Source organism: Triturus cristatus, chromosome 3_2, assembly GCF_964204655.1.
Source record: "Triturus cristatus chromosome 3_2, aTriCri1.1, whole genome shotgun sequence".
NCBI lineage: Eukaryota > Metazoa > Chordata > Amphibia > Caudata > Salamandridae > Triturus > Triturus cristatus.
In genome coordinates this window covers 45,740,074-45,766,004 of record NC_140584.1, presented here as the reverse complement: position 1 = coordinate 45,766,004, position 25,931 = coordinate 45,740,074, and the positions used below count along the sequence as shown (strand labels likewise).

General features: G+C 45.3%; 1 protein-coding gene across 1 annotated transcript in view; it reads right to left on the bottom strand.

The window, feature by feature from the left end:
• LOC146856778 (protein CEPU-1-like) overlaps window positions 1-25,931 on the bottom strand; it is a 927,479-nt gene that overhangs the window by 892,688 nt on the left and 8,860 nt on the right. The window contains exon 2 of the mRNA XM_085647227.1: window positions 2,679-2,763. Coding sequence (XP_085503353.1) covers window positions 2,679-2,722 — 44 coding nt within the window. The 5' untranslated portion in view covers window positions 2,723-2,763. The remainder of the gene's footprint in view (window positions 1-2,678; window positions 2,764-25,931) is intronic.

Genomic DNA, 25,931 nt, shown 5'->3' with positions numbered 1-25,931 from the left:
CTACGCTTCGCCCACGTAGTGTACGTAGCGCTGCCGGCTTTGCAGTTTTCGAAGTAGGCGAAGCAGGCAGCGCTACGCACACGCCAGGGCGAACTGTAGCTGCCTTCCACCCGCACCCACCTCCCGCCCGCCCTCCTTTTAAAATAATATAATGCATGATAAAATAATTAAATGTAAAGACTTACCTGCAGCGCGGCGTCTCCGGGGCTGCCCGCACATGTGCATTTCTCGCAAGAAATGCGCATGCGCGGGCGTCCGCGCATGCGCATTTGTCACAAGAAGTTGGAAACGAGGAAGAGGGCGCCCCGGAGACGCCGCGCTGCAGGTAAGTCTTTACATTTAATTATCTTATCATGCATGATATTATTTTAAAAGGAGGGTGGGCGGGAGGCGGGCGGCGCGTAGTGGGGCTATGCGGAGCGCGCGAGTGTGCGTAGATTTGGGCACACTACGCGCCGCTCCACGTAGCCCCACTACGCCCACGCTTATTTAGCACTCAAATATTAACTTTAAATATATTTTGGAAATTCAGCCATTTTTCTCCAAACATCTGCTTATGCGTTCCGAAACTACACACATTTTCATCTCAAATACGCGGTTTTCATTTTTGTTATCCGTATATTAATTCACCCAGGCACAAACTTCTAACTTTCTGGGCTGTGCAAAGGAGAGGTACGTACAGGTACCACCACCTCACTAGCAACTCGTGGGAGGGGTCTGCTGTGGAATCATTCTTCTGACTCAGCCTTCATCTTCAATCCTGTATCTCTAAACACACTCCCCTAGACTACAGCAAGGACCCTCTGTGCAGGACACTGCTGGATTCCAACAGATTTTCAAGCTAGAGCAGAAGATGGCAGCCCCCTGCATTCTGGAGTTTAGCCATGTAACCAACCCCACCCCTGCTCCCTCACCCCATCCTCATTTACATACTTGTTTTGTTATTCTGCCCTCTAAATCTCAGCATACTATGGACACATGATTGTCAGATATATGGCCATACTGCATTTAATGATGTTTTATCAATTAAACAACTGCCACCTTATAGGGGCCATATTTCACTTATGTGTCTGTTTACCATGATCTGGAATCACCTGCACACTGATATACAGAACATCTGGACCCAACAGCATTTCAGGAAGGTCGAAGCAGCTCAAATCCTTTTCACTTCACTTCTTTTCTTGTTCTTTGTTTAATGAATGTTTTATTTATTAAAACTAATGTAGGGCAGTGCCCCTCTTAAGTGGCATGTACCGCTATCAATTATTAATATGGCATAAAAATATCATTAGCGCCATCATTCCTTGGTTCTACTGCATCTTTTTACAAGAGAAGAGCTCTGCCTAGGCAGAACGTGCATTCACCCCTCCAAACCATGTCCCTACTGCAACTCAGTAGCTGTCTAATAAAGACCCAGAGGGATTCTGGGTACCGCAGGAATAACATCCTGTTACCTTGCAGAAATGCTGACAGCTTCTCGGGACAACTGCTGAGCCTCCCTGCAGCTCCAGATGCCACATCCCCACAAATCCCTGCGCTAAATTGATGCCCTCTCGACAGCCTGGTGGCAGAGATTCCATCAGATTCTAATTCGAGGGTGGTGTCCAGCCCGCTGCAGCAGGACCCATCGCCTCAGCGCGGCACTATAAAGTGCTCCTTCTTCTCTGATCAAGCTATCAATGTGTTCATGGTGAGCCTGTTTCGGAAGAAAATGTACCATCGGTTACGCCCCCAGTGAGAGAATAACAGGTAGATAGGAGGAAATCTCATTTCTTGGACACGTGCCAAGGACAGCCCACAGGGTGCGGGGGAGGGGGCAAATACCTTTCTGGAACCGGCATGCATTAGATGCGGTGCTGACTGTCAACACAAGATGGAGACCATGGGTACCGTTTCCTAAATAGACCAGTCTGTGTAGCATCCTCTCCAATAGGCTTTGGTCCTTGCCCACCCTCGGTTGTCCCAGTGTAACAGTAAATCTGACAGCTGTTGCATAAGTGCAGGGCTGTTGCAACAGCATTATAGGCCTCCGGGCAAAGCAGTGCACTGGGCCCTGCCTACACAACCACTCCCAGGAATAAAAATGTCTAACTGGAAATTAGTGTTAAATTCTGGTCTGCATGGGGCCCTTATGCTTGTGGGGCCCCATGCATTAATACAGCACCGCATAATGGGTACTCAGAAGTATGGGTGGTGGCAGTCTGTACTTAGGCAAAAACTTCTCTTAACAATGCTCATCAATTTTGGTCCCAAACGCATTACTCACACCAGGGCTGACTCCACTAATGGACTTCATTTACAAACACGTGTCAAAAGTCCTCTTGTCAGCCCTTGTCTGTGAGAGCCCTTTAAATGGTGCCATCTCTCACACTGACCTCTAGTGTGCCACCTACTCCCTGTTCAAACTCCTTGCGACCCCTGTGGAAGGCCATGGCTTATGGACTTTGTATCTCTTAGACTCAGACTGGCCATTGTACACTTGCCTCTGCAGCCCCTTCCGAGGAAGCCCCTCTGACAAACACCAGAAGGTGCTCCACACTGACCTTAGAGTGTCATGGACTGAGACCCCACCATTGACACTGGAGACACATAGTACCTGGCACCCCACTGCTATATGCACCATAACAAACCATCAAAACATGCCCCTTAGAGACACATAATAAAGCAAGTCTTCCTACCTGAGGATGGCGTTCTCCCCTTGCCGGACCGTCACGTTGTCCATCGCTTTTGGGAAGGTGGCATCTCCGCTGCGCACGGGCACTCCTGCGGGCACAAGGAAGAGCAGTCTGAGAGACAGGACGACCAGGCACCTCCAGGGCAACACTAAGTACCCACCGACACCCATCCTTGGCAGACACCACCTCACCAGAACACCACCACACGTGCCCCTCCTGCTGGGCACAGGGAGTGGCAGGAGCCCAGGGGGTCACAGATTAGGGGTAAGATTCTGAGTCGATACAACCCCGCCAGGGACACACCGGGCTGCGCGCAAGGCAGGGTGGGGAGGCTGAGTTGATACCAGGCTGACTCGAAAGAAATCACAAGCCGGTCCCAACAATTAACAGTTCCGTCTGTGATTGCCTCAGATGTCAACAAGAGAGCTCCGGCAGGGGGTGAAAGGGTGCAAGGAGGGCTGTAAACACTTCAGATCACCACTGGCGGGGCAGGAGGCTGTCAGCGGCCAGCGGCCAGCGGAAACAATTCCAAATATTGAATTCCGAAGTGATGCTAGCGCGCTCTCATCAGCAGCGGCGAAAAGACACCAGAACTGAAGGAATGCCAAGCCCCAGGGAAGCCAGCGAGGGGAAGGCGGGCAGGTATGGAAGAGAGCATCAAATGTACGTCCTAGCCACCCGTTAACAGCTACAAATCCAGAATGTCAGCCCGGGCACTGCATGTGCAGCTCCCGCCGATCCCAGCCAGCAGGGGGGCACTGGGAGCGGTGTGAGCGGCGGAGCAGCAGCCGCAGCAGTCAGCGCCAGCCCCGCTCCTCTCCTCTCTGCTCCGCGGTGGGGGAGACGAGCTGCTGCCGCGGCCAGCTCAGGTCTGCGGGAGGTTCACAAACTCTGCTCCTGGTCCCCTCCTGGTCCAGCCCAGCATCCGAGCCCCGGGATCACACACACCGACTCCGTCTCCCCTGGTTGTCATGGCAGCAGCCCCATCACTGACCAGCACACTCACGCCGGCACAGACACTCCGAAGAGACTTTACACATTAATCTTTGCGAGGGCAGCTCGCTGCAGCCCCGGCAGGGGTTAACCCTTTCAGGGTCAAGCTCTCATGGATGTGGGAACATGGGGGGTCTACGAACCGGATTCGTTGGCATTGGGGGGCTCCCACCAGAGTCCAGGGTTTAACTCTATCAGTGATGGCTCACGTATACAGGTCGGTTGCATTTGTTTCACAGCGCAGGACGACTGTGAGAGGCACAACATTCACCCTGGCTGCCAAGTCCAGGTCATATGCAGACAACAGCGTTATGTTTAAGTACACTGGTGTATACAGGTGTAAAGGAATGCATCTATAAGAGGAGAGGCAAGGGGCGAAACCTGTGAGAATCAGCTAAGGGAATAGTAATAATTGTTCAGTCAGTACTTGTGTAGTGTTCACCGCCCCCCCCCCACCACCCCCATCCCACCAGCAGGCCTCCTCAAAGTGCAAAGAGGGAGGGGCTGGAGTGAGAGACCCGAGAAAGAAGGAACGGGTGATAGAGAGATAAAACAGTGATCCGAGGGAAGACGGGAAGGTGTAATAAGCGAAAGGAGAAGGCAGAGGTGAGGAAAGAAGCAATCATTAATTGATGTTGGCCTTTTTGTGCTTGTGACGTCCAATGGGCTGTTTCAATGCGCCCCGAGCGAACACCAAGCAGAACCAAAAACGAGTGATGTGGAGAAGTGGAGAGGACGAAGGAACACGAGAGGGTGAAGGAGGGAAACTGAGAAGGTGAAGGAGAGGATACGAGACAACATGACATTTAAGAGGCAACTTGACAACAGTAATGAGGGAATGGAAGGGACAGAATGATGATCACGAGAACGTGAAGGAGGGAATAACACGGACTAAAGTATGGAACATGTGATAGTGAATGAGGGAATTGCATAGAATGATCCAAAAACAGGTAATAGGGAGTGATGGAAAAGAAAAGAGTGAAGGTGAATAAGAGAGGATACCTATTCCTATTCTACCTATGCCCCCAGAAGAGGGGCATACGTAGAAAGAATAGTAAGCTGATGGGTGATAACAGGAGAGAAAAAAAAGATTAGAATGGTTTATGTAGTGAACAGGAGAGAGTGAAGAACAGAATCCAAGAGAGGGAAAAAAGCAGCAGAAAGTGTCGTTTTAAAAAGAGACAACTTTGCGAAACGAGGGTTGGGGCAATGGCAAATGGTGCCACTCACACCGATCCACCAAGCTTCTTGCTCTCAGTCCTCTAGTCGTGCACACACGTTGGGTCTCACTTACTAAGAATTGACATAGGTCAGTGCCACAAGTCCTCTGGCTGTGTTGCCCCACGCCAATGTCAAAGGGCAGAAATGCACACGTATCAATGAAATACGGTTAATTCCGGTCCTTTCCCCCCTGCTTTGGTGCACACTGTGCTGCCTTGCACCAATGTAGGTAACCTTGTACCATGGTGCAAGGGTGACTCCATTGCAATTAGGCTTGTTTTTGTGCAGCAAGCGGCACCTTCCTGCACAAAAACAATCCCAAAAGGCATTTTCCTTGTTATATTTGTGCTGCAGAATGCAGCACGCATGGAAAAAGGAAAAACAAGCATTGGCATAGCCAATAGGTCTCGCCTTTGGGACCTATAAGTATTTAGCCATGCAACAGTTGCATAACTAAATACTTATAAGGTCCCAAAAGCAAGACCTATTGGCTATGCAAAGCGGCCGTGCGGCCGCGAAAGTGAAAGTGATTGCCATCGCGATCAAACATCAAAGCGGCCGTGAAAGTGAAACTAATCGCGGTAAAGTGCGGCGCGCGCGCCCGCGCACATGCACTGTAGCTCTAAGCTGGCCTGGTAGCTCTTTTTGGAGCCCTCTCAAAAAGTCTCGCCAGACCAGCGCATGCGCTGGGTCAGGCGAGACCTAACAAGGAGAAATTGAAACATTTCTCGTTATTCCTGCTCTGGGGAGGCGCAAGCTTTTGGCGCTGCCACAGGTTTACATGATTTTGTACTTCTGGGGCAGCGTCAAAATCCATGGGTCTTACGTGCGAACACCCACCGCAACGCCCATGGAATGCCTCCGTGAAGCAGAGTAAGGGAAGGCTGCTAATAGCGCTGCCTTGCCTTACTCCATGTTGCCTTACTCCATGTTGCCTTACTCCATGTTGCCTTACTCCATGTCTATGAGGCCATGCAAAGCCACGCAGGGCGGCTTTGCGTTGCATCATAGATAAGATTGAGAGGCCTGCGCCACCACAGCTTAAAAAAAGTGACACTCCAGCGGCGCAGGCCTCCTGTAAATAAGTCCCTTACTTTCCCTGGCTCACAAAAAATAAGTAGACCAAGCCACTGAAAACGTTTTCTCATGCGTTAACTTTAAAACCATTTTCCTCTCAGCATTATAGTTGATTAGATCGATGTTTTTGAACTATTTTTCTAAAATAAATAACCTGAAAGGGACTTGATAGCCCTGACTTTAAGTGAAAAGCTACATGCAGAAACCTTTGAGAACGTTGGGTAAAAATCATAGTATTCAGTAGGCCTGCGTGTGAAATTCTGCTTGACTCACGGAGTTTGCAGAGTTTTTTCCACTCCGCGTAGCATGTGGAGTTCTGAAAAACTCGGTTCCGCTGAGTTTTTTCTTTGTTCGCGCTCACCAGGGTTAACGTGAGCGAGTAAAATCTTACTCCAGACCACCTCCCAGTGAGACTTCTCAATGTGGGCGGTCACGGATGGCCACTACTGCTTGAGTTGAGAAACCTTCTGTACGTGTTGAGGAAGCTGCCGCTCGAGAAGAACTTCCACTCGAGTGGCAGAAAGGAGCAACTCCCTCTTGCATTGCGCATGGTGCAGTTTGCGCTGATTTTCTAGTACAGGAGAAACACCCAGTGCTGAAAATCAGGGCAAATGGCACGACCTAAGGACTCCGGTGCTGGTGGCACTGCATAGTGCAGCAACGTTTGCTGGTCACTTTGTAGAGTTCCACATAGTGGAACTCCGCCCAGGCTTAGTATTCAGGAGAATCACTATAAATTTGTTAGACAACCACTTAACAACTTGGTACTCCTTAATCTGAATTTTAACACCTTAGCCCACTGCAAAGTGTATTTGTGTCACTACTCTGCACTACTTTCGCCATGGAGGTCAATATGCACAGAGGTTGCACAAATTGTGTAGCATCTTTAACCAAGGCATCAACTCCCTTTTAATTTTTCTTAGTGAAGTTCTTAAAATATATTAAACAGCATGTCTTTATGGAAAGAAAACTGAAAAAAACTATTTTTAGAGTGACAAATTTCCTGCAAAAAACATTGCAAACAAACATCAACCACTCTTATACCAGGAAAAAATGACCAATTCCCACAGGTTCCAGAAAGAGAAAACTTTATACACGGTTAGTGGAGTTAAATTTTCGTCACACATCTAATTGCCAGAAATTACCCAGATTTCCCTTGAAGGACAGAGTCACAAACCTGAATTTGGCCAGGCTGGCTGTTGCTACAGAACCCCACCCTCCCCATCCTTGCTACCACAAATGCTCTGGTATAAAGCCAGTGATTAATTTGTAAAACAAAAAATAATTGTAGGGGCTCAATTTTTAATGAGCCTACTGCTTAATTCATGAGTTGCTGAAAATAATAATGTTGGCATGTCTTTATTCCACCCCAATCCTATTTCCTCCACCACCTTCCACTTCCAATCACTTCCGGTCCCTTCCATTTCATTCCTGTGGGTTCTTCTTCATCCCTTCACTCTCCTTTTACCACCGTGTTCCTATCTTTCTTTTCCTCCTCCCTTTTTCCTTTTCCGCCTTTCTCTCCCGTGTACTGCCTCAGTGGCCGATAATGGAAAGTAAGTCCTGGAACCCAAAAAAGAGGGCTTGTGCATGCCACCACCTGCAGCCAGCGGCAGAAATTATGCACTGAGTAGAGCATAATGAGTGAAGGGACGTAGACTACCTATTCACCGCTCACCAGCAGTGGAGACCTCAAATTGAAAGTGACATTCACATGATTACAGTTTTTCTTGTCTATATGGTCTCAGCATCTTAACCTTCCAGATCATAGATGAATGTATAGGCAAAGTCCCTCAGTGGGCTGGCACCTTAAACTGTGGCAGTTACACTTAAGGCTTTGGCATGGCACTGACCACCCCAACCTTATAGAGGGCATCAGGTCAGCAGAATGTCTCCTACTTTCCCCATAGGCTAAGTTGCCTGTGTTCTAGGATTGTCAAACCTATTCTTTGCAAGTACGCTATACCCGCTGTAAGCAATATTTGAAATAGATATTTTATTGTAGTTATTCAATTAGGCTTGTACGAGGCAAGTGGGTGGGAGGCAAAATTATTTCCATAACAATGCAAAAGGGAGTCAAGCCTGAAAGGTTACACCAGCCAATGGGGGGCATTTGCATTATTCACTGGTTATATTAAAAAAGTTACAGATGTGGGAAGGAGGGGGCTGGATAAAGGGGGCCACTAGGCCTGGGTGACATTTAGTCTATGCTGGTGGAATCTCACATGATTTCACGGTAAACATGTTATGCAAACTCCCAAAATGATACCATTATGCCAAGTTGGTGGCAAACTTTTGGCACAAGAGCACACGATCTGTTCGAACCACCAGAACACAAATGGCTGTTATTCACGATCAGGGCTGGACTGGCCGTAGCGGGCACCGGGTTTTGCAGCGATATCGGTAATAAAACCATTAGTGCAGGTGGTTGGTTTTGTAAAGCAGCAGGCTTCACGTTACCCCCCCCCCCCACCAGGGGTGGGGCCGGTCCGACAAAATTGCCAGGGCTGCTTTGAGTTCCCAATCTGGCCATGTTCACGATACTTGTGCTTTCTTGGGCAATTTTTCTCAGCACAAATACATCTTCGTATTCAATAATAAACACAGGGTTGTATTTTGCACTAAAACATAGTGTTAAATGGAACTTTTGCTTAATTTAGCATACTTTTTGCAGAATTGCGCTTAATTATGCAAAAGCAAATTTCTCAAATCTCGGCCACCCATAGGGTCCACCTGGAGACAGGGGTGTCTGACCCTGTAGGTGGTAAAACAGAAAGCTGCAGTGTGAGGGGTGAGTTATTTCAGGAAGCATTCATACAGGATGGAAGTCAGAGAGGCACAGGAAGGCATCCACGAGATGCCGAATAAAACGCTCTGGCAAATCAAGATCAAATGTAGATCTGACAGTCTGGAGGGCGTCCTGTTCATGATCCATGATTTCCAAATCGTCATGGAGACAGAGATGGACGACCCCCAGCGAGCAGGCCTGCGGCGCACAGCTCACTCTGACTGACGTTCCTGTGGGTGTTTACACGCCGGCTCTCAGATTCCACACCAGGATACACACTGATACTTTTCTGTAACACAGAAAGGACGGGACCTTCAGGCGTGAATTCCTCAGAGGGCGCCACTGGCAACATCCTCCTCGCGCTCGTACACTCCGAGCTGCTGAGACAATGGCACCCGCGCTTTGTGTCTTTCCAAACACAGATATGAAAAGGCACGTCTTTGCAAACAGTACACAGCTCCCCTTTCCCTTAGAAGGTTTATCATATAGAACGCCCCCGTCAGCTCTTCTGGCCTGGACCGACATCAATATTTTGTCGCGATTAGCCACTAAAGATGGGGCTGAGGCGACGCACCCAACGGCAAACAAAACAATTTGTGACACATAATGCCGTTCTGAGCGGGGTAATTTGGCATGTTTTGCTCTCCCTTAATTGCGCCACTATTACCCGTTTAATAAATTCCCATTGGCCCCTGGTCCCCGCGCCTTCCGAATATATCTGGCAAGCTGGCGCGCGCACATAAATCAACTTGTCACAGCTTGTCTCGTTTCCGACAGCTGTAATTGCTTCAGGATTTTACAATACCTGCAGACAATAGTGGGCCGCATGCACACACACACACAGACGCAAGGCGTTCTACTTTTCATTCCCATAACTCCGAAGGGACTGACGGAGAGAGAAGGTAAGCGGCAGGTCCCAGTGGTGGGAACAACCAACGCGCAGTGACGACGTGGGCCGTCTCTGGGGAACTGCTATGCAGAGCGGGCCACAGGGTTTGGGAGCCTGTTGTCGGAGGGTGCGGTGTGGCTGCTAGCTGCATCACTGGCATAACGAAACTTGAGCAACCCCCCCCAGAAGGTACATGGAGCCCCCCATCCCTGGCCCACCACCTATCACTTTTGCTGAGGGAGGGCCCACTCCGTGGGATCTGCGGGGGTTTTCGTTACACCACTGATCCGTACAGTATGCCCAAAATTGGGAATAGGGTTTCTGGTGGGTTGGTTATGATATATTTCCCAATGACCTTCCTGAGATTGTGCAGTTTGAAGCAGACCTGCCAACCTCAGAAACAAGTCGCAGTGTGAGAGAGGAGCGGGGACCTGGAGGGGGCAGGGCTGAGTGCCAAGAACTTTCTAAGAGACACTTCTGCCTCCCCTGACCAACTTCTCCCCCATGTCACAATGCATGAATGAATGAATGAATGAAGGTCCAAACTTATAGAATGCACAGCTGCTCAGAGAGTGACCAGGCGCGAAACGCAAAGCAGGCCGGGGAAACTAACATTACAAGCTAAACATAAGAGTTTTTATCAATTTACAAAAGCTTGCCTCATTAGGCAGATTCCAATTTAAAATGGCAGGTGATTTCAAATCGTAGTGACACAGACAGAAAAGGAAAATCCACCTTGTCTTATCCATTTAAAATGCAAAACCACCACCAGCCGTGCATCTCCCGTGTGAAGGACAGCGCTGCCATATCCTATCGTTGAGATAGTGTGTCCTCTTTCCATGAATGGCACAGTAAGCGAACACTTGGTTTAAATACAATTCTCTTACTAATTGTGAGCCAATGGAGCGGTCTTAACTACAAGGGCACAGAGGTCCACCTAGAGAGCTTTAATAAGAGAGGGGCTGCCATATTCTGCACAACTTGCAAACTCTGGATCAAGTATTCTGTCATACCAACGTAAAGCACATTTGAATAGTGCAATCAAGATGAGATAAAAGCTTGGACAACTGACAACTGCTCTCTCTGCTCACCAAGGAAGAAGGCCAGAAACTTTTTTAAGTGATAATTTGACATGCTTTTGTTTCAGTGCTTCAGTATTTTACCTACTTGTCAGGCATCCTATATTCTAACAAGCATTTGCATACCTATTGAATTGCAAATATTTTTTGGGACAAAACGCCCCATGCTGCTCTTTCACATTAATGTAGGCCGCGTCACTTTTTTTTTTAGACAAGCCGTGTCTAAAGAAAGGGGCGTGGCCGACATTAAAGTGAAACCGTGGCATGGGGACTTTGACAAAAAAAAAAATATGTCTGTTTGTCAAGTAGACAAACAAATTATGTTTTTTGTAAAAGCGCCCATGCCGCACTTTCACTTTAATAGCGGTCGCGCACATTTCATTATATTATATGCGACTTGTCTAAAGAAAGGGGCACAGTCTCCATTAATGTGAAAGCGCCTCATTGGCGCTAGGAAACAAAAAAATAAATGAATAAGCGCAGCAACTATACTTAAAGCAGACCCCCTGCTAAAGTTAATAAAGAAATGCGTCCGATATCGTTAAAGCGGACCGCCATTAGTAATTAAAATAATAGAGGGCAGCATGCTGCGACGTAGTGGGTGGAATAGGGGCAAATCATTGAACAAAATAGTGCTCACAGCCAAGATAAAGCAGACCATGTAACAAGACAAGTAAAAGGTCCAGTCGTTATGGGAAGTTACCAATGTAGATAAGGCAGTACCAAGGAGGGACAAACAAGCCTACTCAGGAATGAAAAGCAGAAATTTTGGAAGGACGGTAACAGGAGTCAATTGAAAAGATGGGCGGGACATGGGCGGAGCTTCAAGTCCCTACCTCAATACAGAATGCCTCATAGAGCAGAACATGCGCTGCCCAGGCTCGACCTAAAACAGAGTGTGCCTTAGGCAACTTTGACAGTGTTTGTATTTCACTCAGCATGATGCAATAAATTATTGTGATGAGGTTTGTAAAAAAATATATAAAACACTCACTGAACCTAGTTGCTATGTTTTGTAGAGAGGAAATTACCAAACCAATGAAAACGTCGGATGAAATAAGACCGATTTTATGCACAAGCAAACTCAATTACTGAAACACAACACTGCCTGGTCACCCAATCGCAAAGCCAGCATTTTTAGGTCTTGCATCACCGCCCATATTATCTTTCTTGGGCTTTGCCTGTTGTACCACAGAGGAAAAAAAGCAATAAATAGGAAATAAGGGTGCACAACGTTTTTTGATTTGCAGGCAAAATTTGATAGAATTTGTAAATTTTGCATTATCCAGAATTATGTATATGTCATAATGTAACATTTTGCACAAATGTTTCCCACAGGGGCTGGCTCAAAATGAAAAAGTCTTTAGGGTGACTGGTTCAAGCAGAAAATGGCTTGCAAGAGACATCTTGTACACAGTCAGTCCTTTTGCCCGTTCTCCCTTAGCTGTTTCTGAGCGTGAGGGATGCGTGAGGGATGCCCTTGAATTTAATTTCGATTAATGTTGCCACTCCAGGGAAGGTAAATCCTCCCAGCAGTAAACATGTGGATTTCATTATATTATATGTGTCGCCAGCTAATAAAGTATGTCATTGTACTGTGCATGGCTCTATTGTTAAGGTCTTTGTTTGAAGTTTATACATTTAGCACTTTCCATTGCCTATCTTTCAAACTTTCTCTTTTCCCCATGTATAGCCTCATGATTCATTAGGACAAACTTTGTTAAAATACCAAATAGTATGCACTAAGGTTACCCTCTACTTTTTTAGACAAAAAAATATCCTTTTCACTCCTGTGGACAAAACGAAAGTAGAGGGCCTACGCCCCTTATCACATATTTCGAAAAACAAAATAATGACTTGTGCCTGTAATTATTTGTTTATCATGAAAAGTTCTCATCATTTTCTTTCAAACTCAGTTTATAAGTATTACATCGCCTGGCTTTTGACTATATGAGTCAAAATGAGGAGTTTATATTTTAGGATGTTTTACGGACTTCTCTCCTTCTGTGCCTTTCTCTGTGAATACAATGCTGGACAACTTATTTTATTAACATTATAAGTCAAATGAGAATGACCAAAACAAACACTCTAAGATTACTTCGCTATGAATGGAGATCTGTGTATATCAAACAGGTGTACTGCACGGTGAAGCAAGTTGTGCACAATGTACAGGTACCCTGCTTCACAAAGAAGACAAGTGAGTGCATTGTGAATAGGTGGTCTATGCAGAGAAGCCGAGCTGCCCCTTTTCCCACAGTAATGGTGCCAGAGCGAGGAGCACTCTTTGGGTCCGATTCACAGAACTAACTTAAGACGCAATCCTAAACTTACTACTCATGGTATTCACAGAATGCACTTACGACTGTCCTAAGTTTACGTCCGCACTCGGGTCGGAATTTCCACACCCGGAGTGTAAGCTCCGCACCAGGAGTGTAAGCTCCACACATCCGAAGTGAAAGCTCCACACCCGGAGCGGAATTTCCACCATCGAGCCGGAATCTTCGCTTCCAAGCCGGAATACCCACAATGCATCCGATATCGTCAATTAACACCAGATTGTGGGTTTTCCGGCCTGGAAGCGGAGATTCTGGCTGATGGTGGAAATTCCCCTCTGGGTGCGGAGCATACACTCCGGGTGCGGAAACTCCGGCCCGAGTGCGGACGTAAACTTAGGACAGTCGTAAGTGCATTCTGTGAATACAATGAGTAGTAAGTTTAGGATTTTGTCTTGTTAGTTCTGTGAATCGGTCCCATAGATTCTGCATACTCGTAGCCTCTGTTCAGGGAGGAAGAGGTCGCAGTTCTTATAACTGCCTTAGGAGGCCATTCCTGAGGACTTGAATGGAATGTGGACATGCACCTGAATTCCTTTTATGCTTACTAGGGTATGCCGAATTTTGGAAAACTTATGCAAAATTATGAGTATTTATGCCAAATTTCAATTCGTCATATAGCACTATATTTTAGCATGAAATATGCCCTTATGCCAATTTTTCACATGAAAACACATTCATGCTAAAAAATAGCACAAAAAAACACAATTACCACCAGCAGCATTGGTTCACAGTCTAGTTGTTTGCGTCATTCCCGTGTCCCTGAGTTATCATTTTTTCATGAATGGTAGTGTAATTACGCAACATGGCGTAATGGTGAAGTTCAAGGAATTTCATAGAACAAGCAAAATAATGCAAATTATGTCGGTATACTTTAAATTTAGCCTAATTCTTATCCCTTGTATGTCATTCATGAAGTTAGGAGGGAACTTGTGTCCCTTTCATGGCTTGTGATTTGACTTGCACGAAATCTGAAGTGTGGCTGTTGGATTGTGGCACGGCCTTGTTTTGCTCTTTTGCGTAAGGGACGTACTATCCCAAAGATGGATCCCTTTCACCAAATATGAAAAAGTAATTATTTGCTCAATCACCACCAACTGATGACATTCTTATTTGCTTATGTGGATAGAGTGACATTTGAACATTTGGTAAAATGACTTCATACGTGTTTTTAGGTTGGGGATCATGGATTCCCAAAGTAAAAACAATTTTCCTTCAAAAATGGCCATTTCAATACATGTAAATCAAAACCATAATTGCTCACTATCAATCCCAAATGTAGCACACAAAACCCACAAATCTGGAGACATTTCCTTTTTGAACAAAACGTCTGCATGTGTGTTGTGTGACATTTGAATATAATGTGTGTTCTTTTTGAATTGCACATTTCTAGTCTCGTGCTAGAGATGGGCGTTGAAAGATGCAAAGTCAGAGGACTACCAACTTTGCATATAATTTTTAATTTGCAAAGTAAAAAAGAAAAACACAGCTTTAAGAGCTTTCCACAATCATGGGCAATTCCTTCACCTGCTGCTCAAAGCTGTGCAGGATAATGCAATTGCAGCAAATATTCAATACAGAAAACCTTCACAGGGAATCTGCCACAAAGAAAAATGCAGGTAAGTTATTGCCGCAATACCAGCTGCGTTATCTACAAGGCCATCAGAAATATGTCAACATTACTGACCACGATATTAACAGTTCCCGACGACTGGAGACAAAAAAATGCAAGAAGTAAAAAAAAAAACGGAATAAAGCCCTTTTCCATCCTCACACAATTAATTAGGAACAGCATCTGCACTGACAGATGTGCTGCGCCCCTCCTACAATTGAGGTAGAAGCTGCCCATCGTGGCAATGAGCCCTGCCCCTCAACATACTATATTAATCCATGTGACCTATCAAGTGTACAAGTGTAACCTTCCGCGTGTGCTCCGCTGGTGTTTAGTACTCGTTGCTTCCCAGCTAGGTGTGCATTATACAAGAACCGCCACATAATCACAATGTATTTTAACGACTGAGTATACAGGGCTATTTTACGAGTAATAAAAGAAAGGCTTGTGTTCGGATTAATGTGAGTTATGAAGTTAGGGTTAGGTTTAGGGCTTTTAAAGGGTTACATTTAGATTTAGAGTTAATATGTGGATTTGGAAACAGGATGAGGGCTTCAGCCTAAGTGAAGAGTAAGACAATTGGTTAGGGTAAGTAAAAGTGTTAGGGTTAGAGAAAGAAACTGGGCTGGAAGGTATGAAGGGAATTAAACAGCAATTGAATAAGTCAATGGGTCTCACCTGTGTGAGAGCTATTGGCTTTGCCAATGTCTTATAGCCATGTGTATAGGAGTGTGGCTGGTGTTCAGCATGGCTACAAGTTAGTGGCGTGGCATGAAGTGGAGTAGAGTGGTAGACAGGAGAGTAGAGTAGAGGGGCGTAGAGTGGAATGGCGTAGAGTAAAGTGTTGAGTGGAGTGGCATAAAATAGAGTGGTGTAGAGTTGAGTGGCATTGACTGGGGCTATATGGAGTAGTGAGACATCAAGTAGAGTGACGTAGAGTAGCATAAGATGGTGTAGAGTGGAGTGAGTAGAGTAGAGTGGTGTGACATATAGTTACATAGGGTAGAGTGGGATGGAGTGGCATAGAATAGAGTGGTGAAGAGTGAAGTGGCATAGCATAAAGTGGAGAAGAGTAGAGTGGCATAGAGTAGAGTGGTGTAAAGTGGCATAGAATAGAGTGACCTATAGTGGTGCTGTATGGAGTGGAGTAGAGTTTTTTGGAGTGGAGTAGAGTGGTGTGGAGTGGCGTAGACTGGAGTGGAGCAGCATAGAGTGGGTTAAAGACTAGTGGACTGGCGTTGAGTGGAGTGGCATAGAGCTGAGTGAGCAAAGTGGCATCGAGTAGAAGGAATACAGCAAAGTGGCATAGTGCAGAGAGGCATAGAGTGGCACTGTGTGGCGTGGGGGTAGAGTAAAGTGGCAGATAGTGGCATAGAGTGGCATAGAGTGGTGGAGAGTGGCATAGAGTGAAATGGAGTGGAGTGAAGTAGAGTAGCATGGAGTAGGGTGGAGTGCTGCAGAATGGGGTGGTGAAGAGAAAATGGCATACACTAGAGTGGTGTGGAGTGGCGTGGAGTTGAGTGGTGTAGCGTGGACTAGCGTAGAGTGGCATAGAGAAGAGTGGCATAGAGTGGGGCAACATAGAGTAGAGTGGCCTGGAGTAGAGTGTCACAGAGTAGAGTGACTGGTGTAGAGTGGAGTGGCATGGGGTGGAATGATGTAGAGTAGAGTGGTTTAAAGTAGAGTTCCGCAGAGTAGGCTGGTGTAGAGTAGCATAGAGTAGATTGGAGTGGCATAGAGTAGAATCCCATAGAGTGCCATAGAGTACAGTGGAGTGAAGTAGATTGGAGCAGCATAAAATGGAGTGGTGTAGAGTAGTGTGGTGTAAAGTAGAGTGGTGTAGAGTAGAATGGATTGGGTAGAGTAGGGTGGCATAGAGTGCTATAGAGTGGCACTTTGTGGAGTAAGGCAGCATAGAGTGGAGTAGAGTGGCATAGAGCGACAGAGTGGCATGAATTGCAGCAGAGTGGCATGGAGTAACAGAGTGGTGTGGAGTGGGCAAGAGCGGGGTGAAGTGGTACAGTGTAGCATGGCACAGAGTGGAGTGGTGTAGAGTGGTGTGGTGTAGAGTGCAGTGGTGAGGAGTGGAATGGAATGGAGCAGTGTAGAGTGAAATAGAGTGGAGTGGCGCTGAATGGAGTGGTGTGGAGTATAGTGATATGAAGTTGAGTGGTGTGGAGCAGTGGCATAGACTTATGTAGAGTATATTGGAGTGGTGTAGAGAAGAGATAAGTAGTGTAAAGTAGTATAGAGTAGAGTGGCGCTGAGTACACTGGATTGGCATAGATTGGTGTAGAGTAGACTGGAATGGCATAGAGTAGAGGTTAGTGGCATAGAGTAGAGTTGCATAGAGTGAAATTGCATAGAGTAGAGTGGCATAGAGCAGAGTGGTGTAGAGTGGTATAGAGAGGGCTGGAGTGGAATAGATTGGCTTGAAGTAGAGAGGACTGGCATAGAGAGGACTGTGTATAGTGGAGTGGCGTAGAGTGACAGAGTAGAGTGGCGTAGAGTGGCATAGAGTGGTGTATAGTGGAGAAGAGTGGTGTGGAGTTAAGTGGAATAGAGTAGAGTGAAACTGAGTGCTGTAGAGTTGAGAATGGGTTGGAGTGAAGCAGAGTGGCGTAGAGTGGTATAGAGAGGGGTAGAGTTTACTGGAGTGGCGTGGAGTGGACTGATTAGAGTGGAGTGGCATAGAGTCAACTAGCATAGAGTGGAGTGGCATAGAATAGAGCAGCACACAGTAGATTGACATGGATTGGGGTAGAGTAGAATAGAGTGGACTAAAGTGGCATGGAGTAATGTGGAGTGTGAGAAATAGAGTGGTGTGATCAGAACAGTGTGGTGTAGAGTGGATTGAAGTGGAGTAGAGTGGCATGGAGTGGAATAAAGTGGAGTGGTATAAGATAGAGCAGCATAGAGTGATATAGAGTAGAATGAAGTGGCGTGTTGTAGAGAAGAGTGGCGTAAAGCAGAGTGGCATAGGGTAGAGTGGCACAGAGTGTAGTGGCTTAGAGTGTCTCTGGGCAGAGTGGAGTGGTGTAGAGTAGAGTGTAATGTGTAGAGTATAGTTGAGTGAGTATAGAGTGTCAAAGAGTGGGGTGGAGCAAACAGTGGCATAGAGCACAGTGACAGAGTGGTGCAAAGAGACACAGACCTGGGTGGAGTGGAATAGAGTGTCATGGATAGAGTGCACTGGCATAGAGTGAACTGCACAGAGTGGGCTGGAGTGTGACAGAATGGCAGAGAGCTATAGTGGTGTAGAGTGTCAGAGTGGGGTGGAGTGGAATAGAGTGACATGGAGTAGAGTGAACTGCATAGACTGGAGTGGGGCAGAGTAGAGTGGTATAGAGTAGAGTAGCCTGGAATAGAGTGGGGTATATTGGGGAAGAGTGGTGTGGAGTTAAGTGGAATAAAGCAGAGTAAAATACAGTGCTGCAGAGTGGTATTGAATGGGTTGGAGTGAAATAGAGTGGCGCGGAGCAGAGTGACAGAGTGGCGTTGTGTGGTAGAGAGTGGGATGGAGTTGAATAGAGTGGCGAGGAGTAAACTGGACTAATTGGAGTGGCGTAGAGTGAACAAGCATAGATTGGAGTGGCATACAGTACACCAGCATAGAGTAGAGTGGCACAGAGTGGGGTAGAGTAGAATGGAGTGGACTAAAGTGGCATTGAATAGAGTTTGGTGGAGTGTGGGGACTAGAGTGGCATGAAGCAAGGTGGCAGAGAGTGGCATGGATCAGCATACAGTGGTGTAGACTTGCGTTGAGTAGAGAAGAGTGGCGTAAAGTAGAGTGGCATAGAGTGTAGTGGCTTAGAGAGGCTCTGGGAAGAGTAGAGTATAATGCGTGGAGTATTGTTGAGTGAGGTACAGTAGAACTGCATAGAGTGCCATAGAGCAAAGTGACAGAGTGGTGCAGAGTACCATAGAGTGGGGTGGAGTGGAATAGAGTGGTGTAGAGTAGGGTGGACTGGCATAGTGTGGAGTGATGTAGAGTAGAGTGATTTAGAGTATAGTTCGCAGAGTAGACTGGTGCAGAGCGGGGCAGAGTAGCGTAGAGTGGTGTCGAGTAGATAGATAGATAGATAGATAGATAGATAGATAGATAGATAGATAGATAGATAGATAGATAGATAGATAGATAGATAGATAGATAGATAGATAGATATCTTTATTCGATTTTCATGATAAAAAGCATAAGAACACATAATTTATAAACATTTAGGCAATACATTTTCAGACAGATAGTGGTGAGGAGGAGGGGAAAATAAGTTACACAGCAATGCTCCTTAGTTGGTGTGGGGTCAGAATATGATTGGCACCTATTCTTTGTCCCTCAATCATAAAGCCATAAAACAATCTCTACTATCTGTTTCTTGGTATGTAACTATGAGCCATACTGTAACCCTCTAGATTTGCTATAAAACTTAACCAATTATTGGTGTCAAGTAGAATTGAGAGGGTAGAGTAAAGTGGAATAGAGCAGAATTATGCAGAGTGGCACTGTGTTGAGTAAGCTAGCATAGAGTTGAGTAGGGTGGCATAGAGCAGCATAGACTGATGTAGAGTGGAATGAAGTGAAGTAGTGTTGCATGGACTAGAGTGACATGGAGTGGGGTAGAGGGGGGTGCAGTGGTATAGTGTGGCCTGGCACAGAGTGGAGTGGCGTGGAGTGGCATAGAGTGAAATCGCATAGAGATGAGTGGCATAGAGTGGTATAGATGAGAATGGTATACAGTGTAGTAGTGTAGAGTGGAATGCCGTAGAGCAGCGTGGAGTGGAGTAGTGCAAAGTGGCTTATAGTCGAGTGACACTAAATGAAGTGGCATGTAAAGTGGAATGGAGTAAAGTGGAGTGGTGTGGGGTAGAGTAAAGTGGGATAGAGTCATGTAGAGTAGAGTAGAGATGAGTGATGTAGAGTATAATGGTATAAAGTAGAGTGGCTTAGAGTCGAATGGCATAGGGTACAGCAGATTGGCATAGATTGGTGTAAAGTAGAGTGGAATGGCATAGAGTAGAGTTTAGTGGCATAGAGTAGAGTGGCATAGAGCAGAGCGACAGAGTGGTGTAGAGTGGGGTGGCATATACTAGATTGGTTTGGAGTAGAGAGGTCTGGCATAGAGAGGACAGTGTATAGTGGAGTGGCAAAGAGTAGAGTGACGTAAAATAGAGTGGCATAGGATAGAATGGCAGAGTGGGGTAGAGTGGCATGGAGTAGAGTGACAAAGTGCTGTAGAGTGGTATAGCGGGGGTGGAGTGGAACAGAGACGTAGAGCAGACTGACGTAGAGTGGTGTAAAGTGGCATAGAGTGGGTAGAGTGGAATAGATTGGCTTGGACTAGAGAGGAATGGCATAGAGATGACTGTGTATAGTGGAGGGGAACAGAGTAGAGTGGCATAGCATAGAGTGGCATAGAGTGGGGTGGAGTGGAATAGAGTGGTGTGGAGTAGAGTGGACCAGTGTAGAGTGCATCGCTTAGAGTGTAGTGACGTAGAGTAAACTGGTATAGAGTGGCGTGGCATTGAGTGGAGCGGCATAGAATGAAGTGGCATAGAGTGGGGTAGAGTAGATTGGGGTGGACTAAAGTGGCGCGGGGTAGAGTTGAGTGGAGTGGGGTAGAGTAGGGTGAGGTGAGGAATAGAGTGGCATGGAGCAAAGTGGCATAAAGTGGAGTGGAGTCAAGTGATTTAGACAAGAGAGGAATAGGGTGGCACAGAATACAGTGAAATAGAATGGGGTGTCTGGGAGTAGAGTGGCATGGAGTAGAGTGTCGTAGAGTAGAGTAATGTAGAGTGGAGTGGTGTAGGTGTTGAGTGGAGTGGTGTAGGTGTTGAGTAAAGTGGTTTACAGCTGAGAGGTGTAGAGTAGAGTGCCAAATATTGGTATAGAGTGTCAAAGAGTAGTATAGAATGTCAAAGAGTGGTATAGAGTGTCAAAGAGTGGTATAGAGTGGAACAGTGGCATAGAGCATAGTATCGTAGAGTGGTGCAGAGTGCCACAGAGTTGGGTAGAGTGGAATAGAGTCATGGAGTAGAGTGCACTGGAATAGAGTGGACTGCACAGGGTGGGGTGGGGTGAAACAGAATGGCATAGAGCAGAGAGGTAGAGTGTCAGAGTGGGGTGGAGTGGAATAGGGTGACATGGAGTAGAGAGGACTGCATAGACAGGGATGGCCCAGAGTAGAGTGGCATAGAGTTGAATGGCGTAGAATATAGTGGCATGGACTAGAGGGACAGAGCGGGGTAGAGTGGACTAGAGTGGGTGAATTAAAGTGGAATGGAGTAGAGTGTAGAGGGGTAAAGTGGAGTGGGCTAGAGTGAAGTAGAATATAGTGGTTTAGAGTACAGTGGAGTGGCATTGAGTGAAGTGGCATAGAGTGGAGTGGCGTTAATTGAAGTGGTGTAGAGTGGCATAGAGTAGAGTGGCATGGAGTAGAGTGGCAAAGAGTAGAGTGGTGTACACTAGAGTGGCATAGACTTCAGTGGTGTAGAGAAGAGTGACAGAGAGTAGCGACACAGTGTGGAGTGAAGTGGAGTAGAGTGGCATAGAGCCACATTAAGTGGTTCAGAGTGAAATGAAGTAGAGTAGAGCTGTGTGGAGTAGAGCAGTGTGGAGTGGCATATAATGGTGTGGAGTGGAGAGGCATAGAGTGGCATAGAGTGGGGTGGCATAGAGTGGAGTGCCGTAGAGTGGCATTGTGTGGGGTGGAGTGCATAGAGTGGCATGGAGTAAGGTAGAGTAGAGTGGCACTGATTAGAGTGGTGTACAGTGTAGTGGAGTGCCGTAGAGTGTCATGGCATCATGTGGTGTGGAGTGTTGTAGAGTAGAGTAGAGCAGAGTAGAGTGAAGTAGAGTGGAGTCCCATGGAATAGAGTGGAGTGCCATGGAGTAGAGTAGAGGGCAGACAGTAATGTAGAGTAATGAGTAGTGGTGTAGAGTATAGAAGAGTGGCATATAGAATAGTTGCATTGAGTAGAGTGGCACAGAGTAGAGAGGAGTGGTGTAGAGTAGTGGAATAGCATAGAGTGGAGTGGAGTCACGTAGAGTAGAGTTGCATAAAGCAGAGTGGCACAGAGCAGAGTGACAGTGCTGTACCTGTAGAGTGGCATACCTGTGGTGGAGTGGAATGGAATGGCATAGAACAGAGTGACAAAGAGAGGTGTAGAGGGGCATTGAGTGGGATGGAGTGAAATAGAATGGCGTAGAGTGGAGTGGCGTTGAGTGGAGTGGCATTGAGTGGACTGTCGTAGAGTGGTATAGAGTAGAGTGGCGTGGAGTGAAGTGGCATGGAGTAGAGTGGGCTGGGTGGGAGTGGCACAGAATAGAGTGGCATAGAGTGGCGTAGATTGGAGTATCATAGAGTTGAGTGGTGTAGAGTAGAGTGACATGAAGTGGCATAGAGTAGAGTGGCATAGAGTACCATAGAGCAGAGTGGCATAGAGTGGAGTGTTGTAGTATTGCATTGTGTGGAGTGGAGTGGTGTAGTGTAGAGTAGAGATGCATAGAGTAGAGTGGCATAGATTGTAGAGGCATAGAATGGAACGGCTTGGAGTAGAGTGGTGTGGAGTAGAGTGGCATAGTCTAGAGTGGAGTGGCATAAAGTAGAGTGTTGTAGACTAGTACAGTAGTGGGTGTAAGTAACTAAAGCGTCAATAGAGACAGTAGATAATATGAAAGCAACAAAAATAAGAAGTCATTTGTCTTTGTTCAAAGAAGTAGAAAAGGACATTGCACATCCAGAAATGATGCTGAAACGCTTATTAAAAAACTGTCCATCGCAAAACAATCAGGAAGAACAAAGACGAGAAAGAAGACATTTAATTAGCACATGTTCTAGGGAGGAGCTAAAACAAGAAAGAAAGGGAACCCTGTAGGAGGTAACCAATTTAAATATTGCAAATGTGAATGACTATGAAAACACCTAAAGGTATGCTGTAGGCGGATTGTAAGCCCACTGAATTGTAAACAACACATCTTACAGCACACTACCTACACTGTGTATGCAAGACCTAATAAGGATTAGGCTCGAGAGAGGTTTAGAGTGAAAGTAAGAGATGAAAAGACAGTTTTCTGTGCAGAAAATGCAATTCCTCGAGCATGTTAATTTGCTAAATTCTTAATATTACATCATTACCCTGTCCCGTAGTTAGGGCCAATGGAATTAAGTTTTTGTGCAGATGTGGTGTTTTTCGCATTATTATGGAGCTGTCGAATTGGCCATTTATTTCAACATCTGGTGCATTATCTGCAGATTTTGGTTCTAGATCACATGGTTCTAAAGTTACTAAGAACGCATCGACACGTCTTGCCGCGCAGTGGAAGGAGATTTGTGTTTAGTGGTCACCTTTCTGTAGCTCATTGCTATGTGTGGGTGTTTTACTAATTATTTGCAACCTATGCCCAAAATTTGTGCACAAGTGTAAAAATGACGAAATATTGGAGTAATACTATCAGAAAATGTGCAGCATTACGCCACATATTTTGGATTTTATTGAGGCATAATGTAGTCAACCCTACCACATAAGTTGGCTCACCACTGCCACATAATTCCAGTGGCCTCGCCTAACAAGCTTTGAAGTGGCCCCTAGACAACGTCAGTAGTATATAAACCTCCATAGGTAAATACAAGTTTAAAAAAAAATAATTCAAGGCAAAATTCATTAGAAACCTTGCTCTGCTGTGTCATAAAAATGCACTTTCATGACATTCTTTGCCATGATGTCAAGCAACTTTTAGGTCCTCAGCACTCAATATTTCAATTTAAAGTTTAGAAACTGATGCTGCAGCGTGTTCAATATTCCCCCGTTGGATTGTTTTCAAAATAGACATTATATATTTTGTTTTGTAATAGTGTGGTTGTGTCTACATTCATTGTGAGGTAGTGTGTCAGAATTGCTGCCTCTTACTGGTCCGATATGTATGCACTATGCATCCTGACAGACATTTTGTCAAAAACTCAAGGGCTTGACATTGAGTATCCGGAGCTGTGGTGTCTACCGCGGGCCCGTGATGGCTTGATCATTCCCAAATTTTACACAATATCCAAAAAGAAACTGTGCATGAAACTATTTCAAATGAAGTTTATCGACATATCCAATTGTTACTCTTAAAATCTGGGATATCTGGTCGCCGCAGACTTACGACGGGCGCCTCTTGCCCAGACAATGCGCAGCATAGGTTATGCATTCAATTTTAAAATGGACTCATTGAAGTAGAAACTGTGATTTTACACCTCCTAAACTGTCATACAAATAAACGAAAGACATAAGAAAGCCTGTTTGAATGGATAAAAAAAAAAATCCGTTTCTGGCTCCACTTCAATTTTTCAAAAAAATATAGTTTGAATTGTTTTCCCTACATTACCAAAGAAAGATTCATTTTCTTAACAGCATTGGAAACGTTTCATATTTTGTTTTGGATGATCAGATTACTCTGAAAGCCACAAATCAATGGTAGTGTATCAGAGGTTTTAGCATTCTTCGATTTATTAGTAAGATGAAATGCTTTTTGTGGCAAAAGGAACGTTAAAATTCTCGGATTTATACACTGTTAAATTTGAAATATTATTACTCTAATATGCCATATGATTAAGGAGCTGCTCCTCCTTTGTTATAAGCACGCTTCTGAATTTGGTTGGCACCACAACTAATTTGATATCTCATTTGATACAATGGAGTGCATGACTCCTTGCTCAGAATCTTTCTTTGATAACATGAGGGAGGGCAACCAACGGAGGAGAGTGTGTGTCATCTATGTGTTCGTGCATGGAACAGCCTGTCTCAGGACTTGAAAACAAAGTTATTAAATCCTATCTGACGATGTCTTAAAATTAGGACCTGGTGAAAATGTGTACTAGAGTGAAATGTTGCATAAGTCCTGATAGTTGCTTTTTGCATATTTTATAGAATAATGTTTGTCTACCAATTACATTTTGTTTCCATAATTTTGACCATCGGAGACTGTAAAATGTATTGTGGGAATTGTGAAACTAGTGTTTGCTGCAGCCACAGGACATTTTTCTGGCGCAACCAGTTTGCATTATTTTTCCACCCGCGGTATGCTCTAACATACAATTTTAATGTAGACGATTAGGGAAATTTATTTTGTGTAGCATGCATAATTTTCATGAACATTATACAATTGACACAAGGAGTAAACAATATTTTGTCCACTCCTACACTAAATATGAATATTTTTCTCAGGCCTCTGTCGTCTAAACTGTACAGCACATGATCCTTTGCAAATAAGTCACCAATTCCGCGGGGCTGTGCACCCTACTAGGGACTGCTTAGCAGCTTCAAAGGTTAGTCTACTTGTGTTCCTTTCTGATCAGGATCGAGCCGAGGCCTGCGTGTGGTTCTCTAAGGCTTTCACGACTTGCGTAGGTAGATTGGTTGAGCAGTCACAGCCTAACTCTTGGAAGGTGATGTGAAGTATCCCAATTTCTGATCATAAACCCAATACCTTTGGCAGTCCAGTAAGGCTTATTGCATCAAAGAAAATAAAAAGTTATGGCTATAGATCAGCAAAATTAAGAAGAATATTGGTAATCCTAGGTAATCTTAGTTTTGTCATACTAGCCATTTAATAGGTATGGTCAAATTTAATTTTTACCCATCTTTGCAATGCGGGACGTGATCCTAAGTATAAGTCTTTTGTTCGGTTTGGTAGAACAACTCTGTTACGAAATAACGGAACAAGGCCAACTCCATTACACCTCAGTGCCAAATATAGGTAGATCAAAACCTCTCCTGGGAGATAAAAGTCTTTACTGCTTTATTGTTGACGTATATGGTGGGTCCCTGGGTCTCTTAAAGTTAATGTACACCTTAAGGACTAACCACTGAGTCTTTCTCAAAAGTCTTAAATAATTATGGGTTTATTTCAAGTTCAACAAAAGTACAGTTCAATCAGTTACACAAGGTTATGGTTGGATTTCTATAATGCCCCTCGGTATGAGTACTACTTGGATCATAATCAAGAAATTCTAGTCCTGGTGAGCACCCGGAGTACTAGGTTGACCCACTGATGAAAGTCAACTAAGTTTAAATGACTGTATCGATAAAATAGTTGGTGGCAGTCAAGAAATGTGAATGATTCTGTAACGAGGGGAATGGCTTTGATATCTCCTTCTTAAAGATAAATCTGCACACTCTAAAGGAAGGCATATCTTCGCTTTGATACCCGTTGCCATGCCATGCAATTGCCTTGGTGCTGGGCTCAAGTGGAGTCAAACTCAATGTAAATAATAAAAGTGGTTTGACGT